Consider the following 12,460-nt stretch of genomic DNA (forward strand, 5'->3'; position numbering starts at 1 on the left):
GCCGGATAGGGTCATCCCCGCCACCTTGCTGCAGGTACTGTACAGTAACCGCATGGCAAACACCATTTGGCCGTATCAGAAGAACTTTCTCCGCACGAAGCCGCCGTTACTGTACAGTTCGCGGATCACAAAAGCGGAGACAGTGACATTTCGATGAGTTTTGTACAAGTCGCTGTACAAGAAACCTCGCTCAAAAAGACAACCCACCCAACTAGACAGGCCATTCGAAAGCCAAAATTCTCCTCAGGTTCATCTCGGAAACCACCGTAAAGACTGATAGAACATAGGTTGTTGCCTGCGTGTCTATCTCTATCAAAAGTCTCATAAGCCCTCAGCGCTCTTTCGCTCCTGCAAACCGACACGATGTCCATTCCGCGCGACCAGCTCAAGTTCCGAGCTCCCCCCTCCATGCAACTCAGCGATGGTTCCGCCACCTCCAAGACCGCACCCCCGCTACCCACCTCCAATCTCACGCCAGCCGAGCGGGCCACGGCCCGCTTCGCAGTCACCGGCAACGCCATCATCACCGGCGGGGCCGGCGATATCGGCTCCGTCGCCTGCAGAGCTCTGTTGGAGCACGGCCTCCAGGGTCTCGCCATCTTTGACCTTCACCCAGACGCGGGACAGGCAATCGTCAATGATCTTCATTCCGATTTTCCCGATGCCAAAATCACATTTACAAAAGTGGACGTGACAGATGCTGAGGCAGTGTCGCAGGCGGTTGCACAGGCCGAACGTGACATCGGTCCGATTAACCTGTGCTTTTGCTTCGCAGGCATAGCCTTCGCTATTCATGCACTGGATATCACGCCGGAGCAGTGGCGAAAGATGCTCGAGGTGAACACCACCGGCGCCTTCCTTGTCGCTCAAGCTGTGGCGAAGTCTATGGTGAGCCGGGGGAGTGGCGGGAGTATTGTTCTCATGGCGAGCATTTCGGCGCACATTGTGAACTTTCCGCAACCGCAGGTTCACTACAATGCTGCCAAAGCAGCCATTCTATCCATCAAGAAGTCGCTTGCGGCAGAATGGGCAAGGTACGGAATCCGAGTCAACAGTATCAGCCCCGGATATATGGACACCATCCTGAATGAGGGCGAGGGTCTGGAAGAGCATCGGCAGACTTGGAAGCAGAGAAACCCTTACGGTAGGATGGGCAAGCCGGAGGAGCTGACTGGGGCTGTGATTCTGTTGGCTAGTAGAGCCGGCAGCTACATCACCGGAGCGGACATTCTTGTCGATGGAGGTATCAGTGTCTTTTAACGATATGAGTTGAGTTCGAAAAGAGTATCTTGAGTTGACTCTTCAACCATCCAACTTTTGTCGCGCTATTTATCAATCTCGTCTGTCGACTAGGACTAGTGAAAATCCCAACCCTCCCAAGCTTACAATCGTGCTCACCTGCCGATGTTTTTTGCGCCCTTCGGCATAAGTCCGATTCGGTATAAGCCCGACCCGACCCCATCTGCGGGGGACCGCGTCGTGTCAAGAATGATTTTTTAGAGATACTTGGCCAATACGCTTAGGCTCTGACAGTAAGTTGCGGAGACTCTGGCAGTTACCGCGACTTGTCTTAGCACATCCACCGTGGGACTAATACGCCCGAACCAAAGAGCTCACGTGTGTTTCATAACTCATTCTGTTTACTCCCTCGTAATATGAGCGAGACCCTCGACCCATTCTCCACGTAAGACCCACCCCCAAGTAACGAAATCCCCCCACAACAAAATCGCTAAAATCATGCATTTTGACCCTCACCCTAATAATTATATTTTTACGTATTGCTAAATATCTCTACCGTTCTGTAATAATAATATATAATTTTACGCTCTCTTTATTATCAGAAGATTTACTATTAATTAATATTATTTCTAACTTAATTAGATAGTTCTACACCTCCTATTTCTTCTTATAAATCTCTTTAACTATTATAAACCTCTCGTTTAGGTTTAATTTAACTTTAGTACGTTTTTTTAGCTTATATTTCTTAACTTATACCTTAAGGGACTTAATAATTATCTAGTTACTTACTATAGCTATATTATTAAGGTCTAGATATATATTAATCTTATAAATAAAGAGTATATAAACTATAGTATTAACTTCGCTAAAGCCTAACCTCATCCTACTATTAAATATCTATATAACATGCTATATATTAGCTAAAAACTTTAGTGTTTTAATAATAGTATTACTAGGCGTCTATACTATATCTATAGATATTTTATACTATATAGAAACCTATAGAATATCTATTATAGTTAGTATATAGAAGAATTAACTTATTAATAGCTTAGCTATATTTATAAGCTATATACTTATTACTTTAAAGCTAGTATATATTATATAAGATTATATAATATCTATTCTTATATATAAATAGTATTAGAGGAAGTTCTGCTTCCTAATTAGCATAATATTAAAGGTATAGTTTTATTCCTTAAAGTGATATCTATAAGCCTTCTTAAGAGGTGAGAACATTACTATATTAAGAAGCTATATAAAGTGTGATAAATATATAAGTAGGTATATTAAGTAAATATTATTAATAAAGTATTTCTATATAAAATCGTTAGATATATAGCTTCTATAGCTATTTATAATAAGAAAACGCTTAGAATAAAGCTTCTTAGCTTCCCCTATAGTTAATAGGATAAATACTTTCTTTAGCTACTTAATACCTATAGAATTTAATATCTAGCTATTCTAAGATAATATAAAATACTATCCCTTAAAGTCTTTAAGTTTATTAGAGAACTATTACTATTAGATAGTTTTATTTTTAAAGATAATAAGTAGAAGTAGATATTTACTATTTACTAAGATATATTTAATAATAGAGGTCTAAGTATACTTATTAAAGCTCTAAATAAAGATTAAAAGCTTACTAGAATAGCTTAATATTAAATTGTCTTTTTATACTTCCTCTATAATTCCTATTTTATCTATATTCTATTAGAGGTTTATTAAGATACTTTTAATTACTAAGAGGGCTAAGATATTAAAGAACTACTTTATATTATTAATTAATATATCTTAACGTTAAGTATTAATCTTTTTTATTTTTAGAGTCTTAATAGTAAAGTTATAGGCTAGAAAACCTTCTATTTACTTCTTCTTAAGGGGTTAGGTATTACCTTTAGTATAGAGGATATATTTAGTAAAGATTTAGATATATTAGTAACTAGGGGTAAAGCTAAGGGAGCTTTATATAAGTACCTATAACGTTAGAGCTAACTTCTACTTTTTTATAAAGTATTACTAAGTTTTTTTTACTTCCCTCCTTAATATAGTGCTATTTAAATAGTAATAGATAGTAGGGGATAGCACTCCCTATTAATACGATATGTTAATAAGGTGCTTACCGCCCTACACTACTATAACTATAGCGGTAAGGTCCTCAGGGGTATATAAAGGTATAATATATAGCTTAATATTTTTAAAAGTATTTTTTTTAGTTATAGTAGCGTTAAAAAGTAGGGCTAGCTAGGATAAGGTGTGTTGTGAAGCATGCAAAAGTTGCGCTTTGATGCGATTTCGTTGTGGGGGGATTTCGTTACTTAGGGGTGGGTCTTATCTTAGTTATCATGGTTCGACATCAACATCATGTTCTCCTTCATCTCACTAACCGATGCCATCTATGTACCTAAGACAATACTATCTATTCTGAAGGTGTAGCTACCATTGGCACTGTGCGGCTGGAGCCTCATGACACCGAGAGGTTTTTCAGTCCAGAATTCCTGGCACATGGGTTTTCGAGTGTAAGATGCAGCAACAATCTTTTCTCCGCTGCTGGTCCATCTAATGAGGCAGGGGTACGGAGAATCAGCCCCCACCCAGCGTGCGGGACCCCAGCCTGGCGGGGGAAGGAATCCAACCTGGCTGTTCCCACAAACAAGGATACCCTATCCACTCCTTGGTGACAGGGGCGTAAGCAATCCACATGAGTCCACATACGGCTCAGCCCAACGAGTTAGCGTCCGCTAGTTCCACAGGTCTCATATTGCCTGCTCCGAGAAATGACCAACCTCTCCCTCTCCCAACTTCGTTCGCACCCGCATTGAGGCAGCATCTCGATCCAGCTTTGACACACGAAAACGCACAGATTCTGGGAATAAGGAGCAATGTCCGCGGAATCCTCAAACATCTGGGACAAGGATGACGAATGGGCTGGAGTGAGCAGCTCCAGAGAGCGAAGGAAACGGCAGAACCGGCTCCACCAACGAGCGTATCGTGAGTGCTACCCACACCCAGACGGAGATGCGACGGCCTCGGGATAGTGGTCGAAGTACCGACGTACGTATGCAGGCGGTTGTACCAACAACATCGAAAATTAGGTGCCAAAAAGCGGCTCGAGAAGTTCCCTGTAGCACTACATGCCGGTCTCGACGTGACGTCTAAAGCTGCTGCGGCTGGTGGCCCGAAACCGAGCGTCTCGGCCGTCATCCAGTCTACGACCTCCCGCCAAGAGCAAGCTCAGCTCTTCACAGCCGTCATTGACCAGCTCCCACTGTTGATCCTCGTCAGGTGTACCGGGCTCCACGAGAGAATCAAGGAGTTCCTGCAGATGGCCTTTACCAACTGGGGCCTGAACCTCCCCGCGGCGCGCGACCTGCCGCTCGTGACGCGGCTAAACACCTTTGACGCGCTGGCCCGCAACGCGCTGATGCTGCAAATACCCTTCGAAATGCTAGAAACGGACGAGTTTTGTTCTCTGTTCAACTACCAGGGGCCTAACACACCAAATCGGCCGAACCTTCCCGAAACGCTGTGTCCGACCGAACTGCAGAGGGCTGTGACGCATTATTCATGGCTGGACCTGTTCCCCATTCCCAAGATGCGGGATAACATACTTCGGGGTATTGAGGCGGGGATATATGATGAGGACGTTTTGTGCGAAACGCTCTGCTGCGAGCTGCTGAATCTCGAGGACGGGACGAACGCGGCTCTCGTCGTATGGGGCGAGTCTTGGGACGCCGCAGGGTGGGAGTTTAGCGCCGAGTTCTTTTCAAAATGGGGCCCGTTGTTGCATGGCTGCGATGAAGTGCTGGAATCGACAAACTACTGGAGGCGAAAGAGGGGTGCAAGATGTCTTGAATTTGTATTGAGTTAGGCAGATTGGGTATCGTCTTTCTAAGAGAGTCCGTGTAACCTTCGAAATGCCCAATTATCCAATATCCTCGACCCGTTAACCGTTGTGATGCCATCTCCACCGGCATCTAGCTGCTTGTCATGTTTTCCACAAGCCAAATCCACCAGGAACGGCCCGAAGTGTTCCGTCGGTGTATGTTGCCGCCTCAGTAGCGCCGACCTCATCATCGGCATCAGGACGGCACTCATCGCGTGGTACGTAAATCCAGGATCTGGGATGTGCGGTTTGATAGCTTCATGATTAGAAGGATCAACGCCTACAGGCCGCACAGACTCGACATTGAACTTCGACGTCCGCAGCTTTGCCAACGCCACCTCTGCCTCACCCTTCACCACGCCGTAGTAAGGTGTGAAGAGGCCTGGAGTCGCAGTTGCGCCGCCGCTTGATACGTACACGAAGCGGAACGGCTTGTCATCGGTGGACGGTATCTTCGCAAAGGCAGCGGCGGCCGCGAGGGGGAAGTCTTGTGTGATTTTGACGTATTCTCTGCGCTTGTGTCAGCTGCGGAAGATGCAAGATTAGACAGGCGCAAAGACAGTACTCTTTTGTGACTTTGGTCTGGCTGATGCCCAGCGCCCAGACCACGCCATCGGCATCGTCGACCTTGGCAAGGACGCTGGGGTCAAAGGTTGCAAAGTCTTTGTGAATGATAACGTTGGCTTTCGGATTGTTTCCTACCATGGGCACCGGTCTTCTGCTGAGGATGGAGATCTTGGTGACGTCCTTGGACTTGAGCATCGCGTCGAGGACGCTGGATCCGACGAGGCCGGTGGCCCCGGTGAGAATGAGATGCATGGTGGCATTGAGAGTGGGAATGCAAGATGTTGGAGGAGGAAAAAGCAGAACATTAATGGAAGAAAGCAGAAAATCGATGGGAGGAAGACAGAGGTACCAGGGACGGGAGGCCATGCACGTGATGGATTGGAGCTCTCATGCATGTCCATGATTTCGATAATGTAGCCCGCAGCAGGGGCGTAAGCAGTCAAAACTGAGACACGCATCCATCATGACCAATGGGGAGTGAGAGAGGCATGTTGGTTCCCTGGGTCCTGCGGTAATGCCTGCTCGACCCTGGGCCTCAGGTGGATTGCTTACTCCCCTGTCTAGCGTGGACCCGAGATGAGATCTTGGCCCCCATTCAACCTTGGAAGTCGGGACGAAGACAAAGTCCGAGGACAGTGCAGGGACTATTGAGCCTCATGGCGTGCTAGCTGCATCTTCAAACTCCGCTAGAAGTCTTGATGTCTATTCCTGTACTTATAGTGCCGGAAGTACTGGCTTTCTGCCTCGGGATAGCTCCGGCCATGTTTAAACTCCGCTCGTAGTCGTCTTGCCTCGTCATGTACTTGATGCCTTGAATGGTCAAAATTCTGTCATAGTCTGCTAGTATATAAGTCGTGGTGCCACCTTGAAAAATATAGTCGCGGGTTGTCGCTATGCTCTTCAAATCACTTCGATTTAGTTCTTGACCTCCGTCTCTCTGCATATCGTGGTCTACCACTGGTTCCAAAGACTTCTGCAACTCGACACCGCCATCATGCCTCAATTTCGCCAGGAAGATATTCCTGAACTCAAAGACCAAGTCATCATCGTCACCGGCGGAAACGCAGGCTTGGGATTCGAAACGGTAAAGCAGCTCGCATCCCGCAATGCCGCACGCATCTACCTTGCCGCCAGGTCGCAGGAGAAAGCCGAGCAAGCCATCAAGGACATCCAGACGGCAAACCCCGCCGCAAAGAATATCAGCTTCCTCAAGCTCGACCTCGCATCCCTCGAGAGCGTGAAAGTCGCCGCTTCCGCCTTCCTCTCCCAAGAAACCCGCCTCGACATCCTAATCAATAACGCAGGTATCATGATGACCGCAGAGGGCCTCACGAAAGACGGCTACGAGATCCAATTCGGAACTAACGTCGTCGGCCCCGCGCTCTTCACCCAGCTGCTCCTCCCCATCATGCGCGAGACCTCCAAACTCAACCGCGAGACACGCGTCATGATGCTCGGATCTGCATCCCACTCCATGGCGCCGAGCAACGTGTACAATTTTGCCGAGTTCCGTACCACGATGCCCGATCGTGCGACGACGCAGCGCTACACGATTTCCAAACTGGCTGATTTGCACTATGCCAAGGCGTTGGCCGAGAGGGAGCAGAGTGTCAAAATTATCCCCGTGCACCCCGGCATGGTCGCAACGAACCTCCACCACGCCTCGGCGGGGTTCTTCCTTCGGCCGTTTCTGTATGCAGCAATCGCGTTCGCCACGCCTGTCGAGAAGGGTGCTCTGTCCCAGATCTGGGCGGCTGTCAGCCCGGAAGCGAGGAGTGGGCAGTACTACGGCCCGGTTGGGAAGTCGGAGTCGGGATCTAAGGCGAGCCAGAACCGCGAGCTTCAAGAGGCGTTGTTTGCGTATATTCAGACGGAGTTGGAAGGTCATGTTGCTTCGAAAGTAGTAATTCATGGTTGACTAAGTCCAAAGGGTTCAAGATCCTGGTTTCCGTGAGGCATATATGGCATTGTCACACCCATTTCAACACCTTGCGTCCAAGATGGCGACAGAGCGTCAAATGTTGTTGGATATGCAGTTTCTCCCAGGCTCTGGCTCTCGGGAACCGTCGTGGACCCAAACATATCTAGGCCCAAGACTGCTGGCACCTGCCCTGGAAGGTCTGTTGTTGGAAGCCCCCAAGGTACTTCTGGCTGTGCGGGAAATGGTGGCGGCGGCATTGTGAACGGAATTTCGTTTCCTAACGTAAGTTCATCCGGCGGCGACAGCTGCGCAAGATACGTCTGTTCCCCCGGTGGAAATAGCCCCATCTGCAGGTCCTGGTCTGCCGTACCGCTCCTCGAGCGCTGGTTCTCGTCAGCCTCGGCGGCCCAGTTGTCGCCGAACCCGTTGTTGAAGACACCATAAACCTCGTCTTTGACGCTCATCAACTGCGTCATCGCCTCTGAGACTGGCCTCGGCTCAACAAGCGGCTGTCCGGTCTGGGCGCGCATCGCATTAATCTCGGCCACCAAACGCCGGTTCTCCGCAATCAGGTCCTGCATGTCCTCGGCGGCATCCAGGCACATGTCCCGCTGGGTACGGAAGTGCTTGATGCTCTCGTTGACGATGAGGACTTTGTTTAAGCGGCGGGCGTTGGCGAGGGACGGTACCAAGCGGGCCAGGTCCTGTTCCACATGTCAGTCACCATGCCCCAATTACATCTTGATTCTAGAAGGCGATGTTACTATGATGTTCTCCTTCATCTCACACCGTTTCCTCTTCTCGGTAGCCAGGTTGCGCGCATTTACATGCGCGGGCAGAGGGCGGACCCGTTTCCGCTTTTGGACCTTGCCGCTTGCGGTGGTGTCGTGCGGGTTCGACATTGCTCAGCGACTGTCCAGCAATTATGAGATAATTTTCTGTGCTTCGGCGCACTGCCAAGGGTCTTGAGAAAGAGGCTCAACGGGAATGCAGGCGTTGGACGGGAGTGATGCAACGCTCCTTCGTGTGCATCAGCAAGCTGGGTTGTTTCTCCGCAGTGGTGGGCGTGGCGGAATTCATGGCGGAAAGGCCCCGATAAGGAAAGTGCGGTTTGCTGGTTCGAGAAGATCCGCCCGGTTGCTTTTAGCGTTGTGATTTGGTGTTGGTGAGTCGGATAACGATGGTTGGGTTAAGTGCATTCTGCCTATCCGCTATACTGGGTCAATGCATAGTCTGATCTAGGTACTGGTTGACCAATTTGCTCGGATCATTGAATAATTCTGGTGGACCCCTGAAAGCAACCGTCCAACGGCTGACATCGCGTAAAGCCACAACACGTGGGATTGAGTTTTGTGGTCATCACCGAAAGCTCCGGCGTCTTGAGACTCAATCTCATACAAAGACGCACTCCCTCTGCGGGAGTGACTATTACTACACTCTTTTGGTGTTTTGATTCATTTGTTCAAGATGTCGGCTTATCCCAAGACGTGGCGCGACAGCGCGTATCTTGTCATCTCAGGTATCCAGTTGACTGCCATGCTCAGTAAGTCTCACCCCTGCACATGTCTCTTCTCTCGTAAGATGACCTTCACAATTCATGGATCGCTATGGAAATCACGAAAGATCTCATATCCAGTCCATTGATGTCATCTCCGAAGAGAAAGACGCGACATCCGGCATCTGATGCCTCGCATCACCTCACATGAGCCCAGACTAACTCTCTCATCAGTGGTTGACCTGGTCCCCCTCTACCCGACCTCGCTCTACGCGACGCCGTCGTCGCCGCTGCACTTCCTCCAGCTCCTGCGCGACTTCTACATCAAGACCTACAACGACCCTTTCTTTGTCATGGCGCACGATGCCCAGCCCTCGTGGTACAAGCTCTTCACCTACCTCGAGGTCTTCTACCAGTTGCCGATGACCCTGTGGATGGTTTACCGCTTCTCCCGCGGCACCGGCAGCACCCCGGGCTTTGAGCTCGCCGTGCTCGTCTTCTGCGTGGAATGCGCCTTGACGACGCTGACCTGCATCTTCGACGTCTCCTACTGGGACCCCAACGTGTACAGCGAGGCGCAGAAGAATGTCTTCATCTTCAATCTGTATGGACCTTGGGTTGTCATCCGTAAGTTGGTCCTCCTTCTAGTGTTCTTTCTCGATGCTGATAAGTGAATGAAGCCACACTGATGGGACTGGACATGTGCCTGCGCATCCTCAACCGCGCAAACTCCGCCGACAAGACCAAGAAGATCCAGTAGAACAGAAAAGGGCCTCCGGGCATTTTTGGTTACATTAGGATATCGTACATCCATGCTCGGTCAGACCGCGCGCGTAATCCAGACGAGTGATCCAAACTCCGTTTCCCCTATACGTCCATGTGTACAGTTCAGTTCCAGGCCAGAATGATTTCCCTCCCTTGCCCACCAAACAAGAAACTCCAAGCTTGTGTCGTGAAAAGGCCTTCAAAGAGCGGCGTCAAATATACGTGAATCGGACCACATCATACAACTTCTCCACCATCATCGTCCAAGGCCAGAGAAAGGCCTTAGTCCATACGCTTGGCAGCCTTGGAGTATCCCCAGCCGTTACCAACACCGTTCAGCCCATACCCCAGCGGCGTCGCGCCGCCGAGTCCCCGCCCCCTCAGCCTCTTGGGAAGGACCACGCCGAAGAAGTATGTCCCTGCGACGAGCACGCCCGCCATAAAGGAGGTGATGATGTAGAACACGGTGCTCGCGTAGACGTGCCCGCCCATGCCCTGCCACTCAACGTGCCCCTCGATCTTGGGCAGGTTCGGTGTCGGAAACCACCTCACGGACAAAGTCAACGGCAGCGGGTCGCCGATGACCAGCCTCTTCGTGTGTGTGCCGTCCATGTGGCTCAACGGGCTCGTGCTGTACGCCGTGCCGGAGTCCAGGACGCCCGAGTCGTGCGGGCGGGTGTGGTGCTTCGGCATGCTGTGGAGGAGCACGTTCATGTGCGTGCTGACGTGCAGATGGCTGAGCTGAAGGGTGCCGGCGAGCGCGAAGACGAGGGGGATGTATTCCTGCACGTGGGGCTTCTCGCCGACGGTCTCGACGTGGGGCTTGGGGCGGGCGGGCAGGCGGCAGGATAGGGGCGCGTCGTTGTGGATGTAGAACTCGAGGAGGTGGAAGAAGGGGTCGGTGATCATCGGGATCGTGCAGTTCAGCTCGCCCTCGTGGCCGTACTGGAACTCGAGAGGCTTGTTCGTCTCTTCGCAGATCGGGAAGGGGATCCATTCGATTTCGTGGTTGGAGTTTTCGACATGTTCTCCTGTTTCGCTGCCATGATTGTTAGCCAGGCCGTTCAAGTCCAACCGGCAGGCATGCCCGCGAGAGGAACTGATGGGCATCTTGCGCCCATTGGTATTGCTGAGGGCTCGGGGAAGATCGCCAAGGGAGAGTACGCACGAGCTTCGGTTCATGCACTCCACGTGGATGGGCGCGCCGTAGTGGTAGGAAGGGAGGCCATCTTCGGGGTTGGCTGCAGCTAGCCTTGACAGGCCGAGGGCGGCGCCCAGCAGAAGATGCGACAGCGAAGGCATGATGGAGATGAATCGCGAGGTTGACGTAGGGCAACCGGCAGGATTTAAGGTGTCCTAGCAAGACCGGGGCATTGCCTGACTCGGAGTGGTGGGCGCGACGGAGAGCGATCCGGGTCCAGCTTTCCCCGGAGCGAACTGGAGATCATTTAATCAAAAGGTGACAGCTGTCACTGGAGCTGCAGCTTGCGTATCTGCACGGGCTGGTGGTAGATAAGATAACGGCGGATCTGCTTATCACACGAGATCACGTGGATAGTACTCCAAGTGAGTTATGCAACTATCCAAGACAAGCTTCAAGTCTCCCAACATCAATTATTCTCGGCAACATGGATCATTTTCGGCAGTCACTCCCATGCAACCAACTTTTGCCTCAAGGCTCCTCCTCTTCAGGACGCGCTTTTTTCTGCCTCAGTGGATCTTCGACTTCCAAAGGTCAATTTCTACGGATTCTTTCGCCAGGATGACCACCGAAAACCAACCACCAAGCTCTCCTAGGGCACCGTACAGCATCACTCTGGAGGATCTGACCCCAACTACCTGGTCAGGACGCCGTCTCGCCGATATAGCCTACGGTATGAAACGGTCCGGCTTCCACCGATGGGGCTTTGTTATCTACAGGACGACATACGACGATGACAAGGCTTGGGACCGCTACCTCGAAGTGCTTCAGCTCACAAGACTCCGTACCCTTCTGCACGCAGGCGCTGACCTGCTGCTTGAGCAGTACATGGATTGTAAGAGAACTTCGCCGCTTATTTTCCGTACATGACGTTAATAACCCTAGGGCCTGTGATTTCTGATCGAGCTACCCTCGAAGGCGCGTCCAAGGCCGAGGTGCGGAAGCACTTTCAATCTTGGTGCGAGGCGCGCAGCGAGGAGCGCGACGGCCCTGGAGCCACCGGAACCAGGACTCAAGGGCTGCCACGTTTCAAGCACTGTGTCTATGTGGACCGCAAATGCCTCGAGACGCTGGCCAAGCTGCCCAACAACTACCGCGGAGCCCGGATGGAGCTGTCTAACATGGTGACTGTCATCATTGATGGCGCTTTCGACAGGAGAACGCCTGGAGATGACGAGGGTTTGTATTCTGAGATTGAGGGCTGCACGGAACGGTACGTGGGCTGGAGGTATGAAGAAGTCGAGATGCTGGTCGGCACGTACGAAGAGTCCCATCAATATCCTTTGAGTCATATTGACTACAAGCGGCCCCCTCTCATTTCGCCCTTTGGACGTAAGTCGATGCCAGCCTGAGGTACAAAAATCTCATAGCTACGGCGGCAGATTT

At 50.6% G+C, this 12,460-nt stretch overlaps 8 protein-coding genes across 8 annotated transcripts; 5 read left to right on the top strand and 3 right to left on the bottom strand.

Annotated features, from left to right (window-relative positions):
* Nucleotides 1-408: 408 nt before the first annotated feature.
* SOU1-1 (Sorbose reductase SOU1) lies at nucleotides 409-1,260 on the top strand (the record flags this gene model as incomplete). Its single annotated transcript, XM_036640433.1, has 1 exon — nucleotides 409-1,260. The coding sequence occupies one exon, from the start codon at nucleotides 409-411 to the stop codon at nucleotides 1,258-1,260; it is 852 nt and encodes a 283-aa protein (XP_036494050.1).
* A 2,861-nt stretch (nucleotides 1,261-4,121) lies between these two features.
* Nucleotides 4,122-5,110, top strand: CGCS363_v008585 (uncharacterized protein; the record flags this gene model as incomplete). The annotated part of the gene is made up of 2 exons (XM_036640434.1): nucleotides 4,122-4,230; nucleotides 4,335-5,110. The coding sequence occupies 2 exons, from the start codon at nucleotides 4,122-4,124 to the stop codon at nucleotides 5,108-5,110; spliced, it is 885 nt and encodes a 294-aa protein (XP_036494049.1).
* A 20-nt stretch (nucleotides 5,111-5,130) lies between these two features.
* On the bottom strand, nucleotides 5,131-5,944 carry CGCS363_v008586 (Botcinic acid biosynthesis cluster B protein 16; the record flags this gene model as incomplete). The annotated part of the gene is made up of 2 exons (XM_036640435.1): nucleotides 5,131-5,635; nucleotides 5,691-5,944. The coding sequence occupies 2 exons, from the start codon at nucleotides 5,942-5,944 to the stop codon at nucleotides 5,131-5,133; spliced, it is 759 nt and encodes a 252-aa protein (XP_036494048.1).
* Nucleotides 5,945-6,686: 742 nt separating this feature from the next.
* CGCS363_v008587 (putative oxidoreductase) lies at nucleotides 6,687-7,610 on the top strand (the record flags this gene model as incomplete). Its single annotated transcript, XM_036640436.1, has 1 exon — nucleotides 6,687-7,610. The coding sequence occupies one exon, from the start codon at nucleotides 6,687-6,689 to the stop codon at nucleotides 7,608-7,610; it is 924 nt and encodes a 307-aa protein (XP_036494047.1).
* Nucleotides 7,611-7,673: 63 nt separating this feature from the next.
* Nucleotides 7,674-8,515, bottom strand: CGCS363_v008588 (uncharacterized protein; the record flags this gene model as incomplete). Its single annotated transcript, XM_036640437.1, has 3 exons — nucleotides 7,674-7,680; nucleotides 7,896-8,317; nucleotides 8,378-8,515. 3 exons carry the CDS (start codon nucleotides 8,513-8,515, stop codon nucleotides 7,674-7,676), a joined length of 567 nt encoding a protein of 188 aa, XP_036494042.1.
* Nucleotides 8,516-9,080: 565 nt separating this feature from the next.
* Nucleotides 9,081-9,868, top strand: CGCS363_v008589 (uncharacterized protein; the record flags this gene model as incomplete). The annotated part of the gene is made up of 3 exons (XM_036640438.1): nucleotides 9,081-9,156; nucleotides 9,343-9,735; nucleotides 9,789-9,868. 3 exons carry the CDS (start codon nucleotides 9,081-9,083, stop codon nucleotides 9,866-9,868), a joined length of 549 nt encoding a protein of 182 aa, XP_036494041.1.
* A 287-nt stretch (nucleotides 9,869-10,155) lies between these two features.
* CGCS363_v008590 (uncharacterized protein) lies at nucleotides 10,156-11,175 on the bottom strand (the record flags this gene model as incomplete). Its single annotated transcript, XM_036640439.1, has 1 exon — nucleotides 10,156-11,175. The coding sequence occupies one exon, from the start codon at nucleotides 11,173-11,175 to the stop codon at nucleotides 10,156-10,158; it is 1,020 nt and encodes a 339-aa protein (XP_036494699.1).
* Nucleotides 11,176-11,635: 460 nt separating this feature from the next.
* Nucleotides 11,636-12,426, top strand: CGCS363_v008591 (uncharacterized protein; the record flags this gene model as incomplete). Its single annotated transcript, XM_036640440.1, has 2 exons — nucleotides 11,636-11,909; nucleotides 11,960-12,426. The coding sequence occupies 2 exons, from the start codon at nucleotides 11,636-11,638 to the stop codon at nucleotides 12,424-12,426; spliced, it is 741 nt and encodes a 246-aa protein (XP_036494700.1).
* Nucleotides 12,427-12,460: the final 34 nt, after the last annotated feature.

Source organism: Colletotrichum siamense, assembly GCF_013390195.1.
Source record: "Colletotrichum siamense strain Cg363 chromosome Unknown KSG_Cg363_contig05, whole genome shotgun sequence".
Classification (NCBI taxonomy): domain Eukaryota; kingdom Fungi; phylum Ascomycota; class Sordariomycetes; order Glomerellales; family Glomerellaceae; genus Colletotrichum; species Colletotrichum siamense.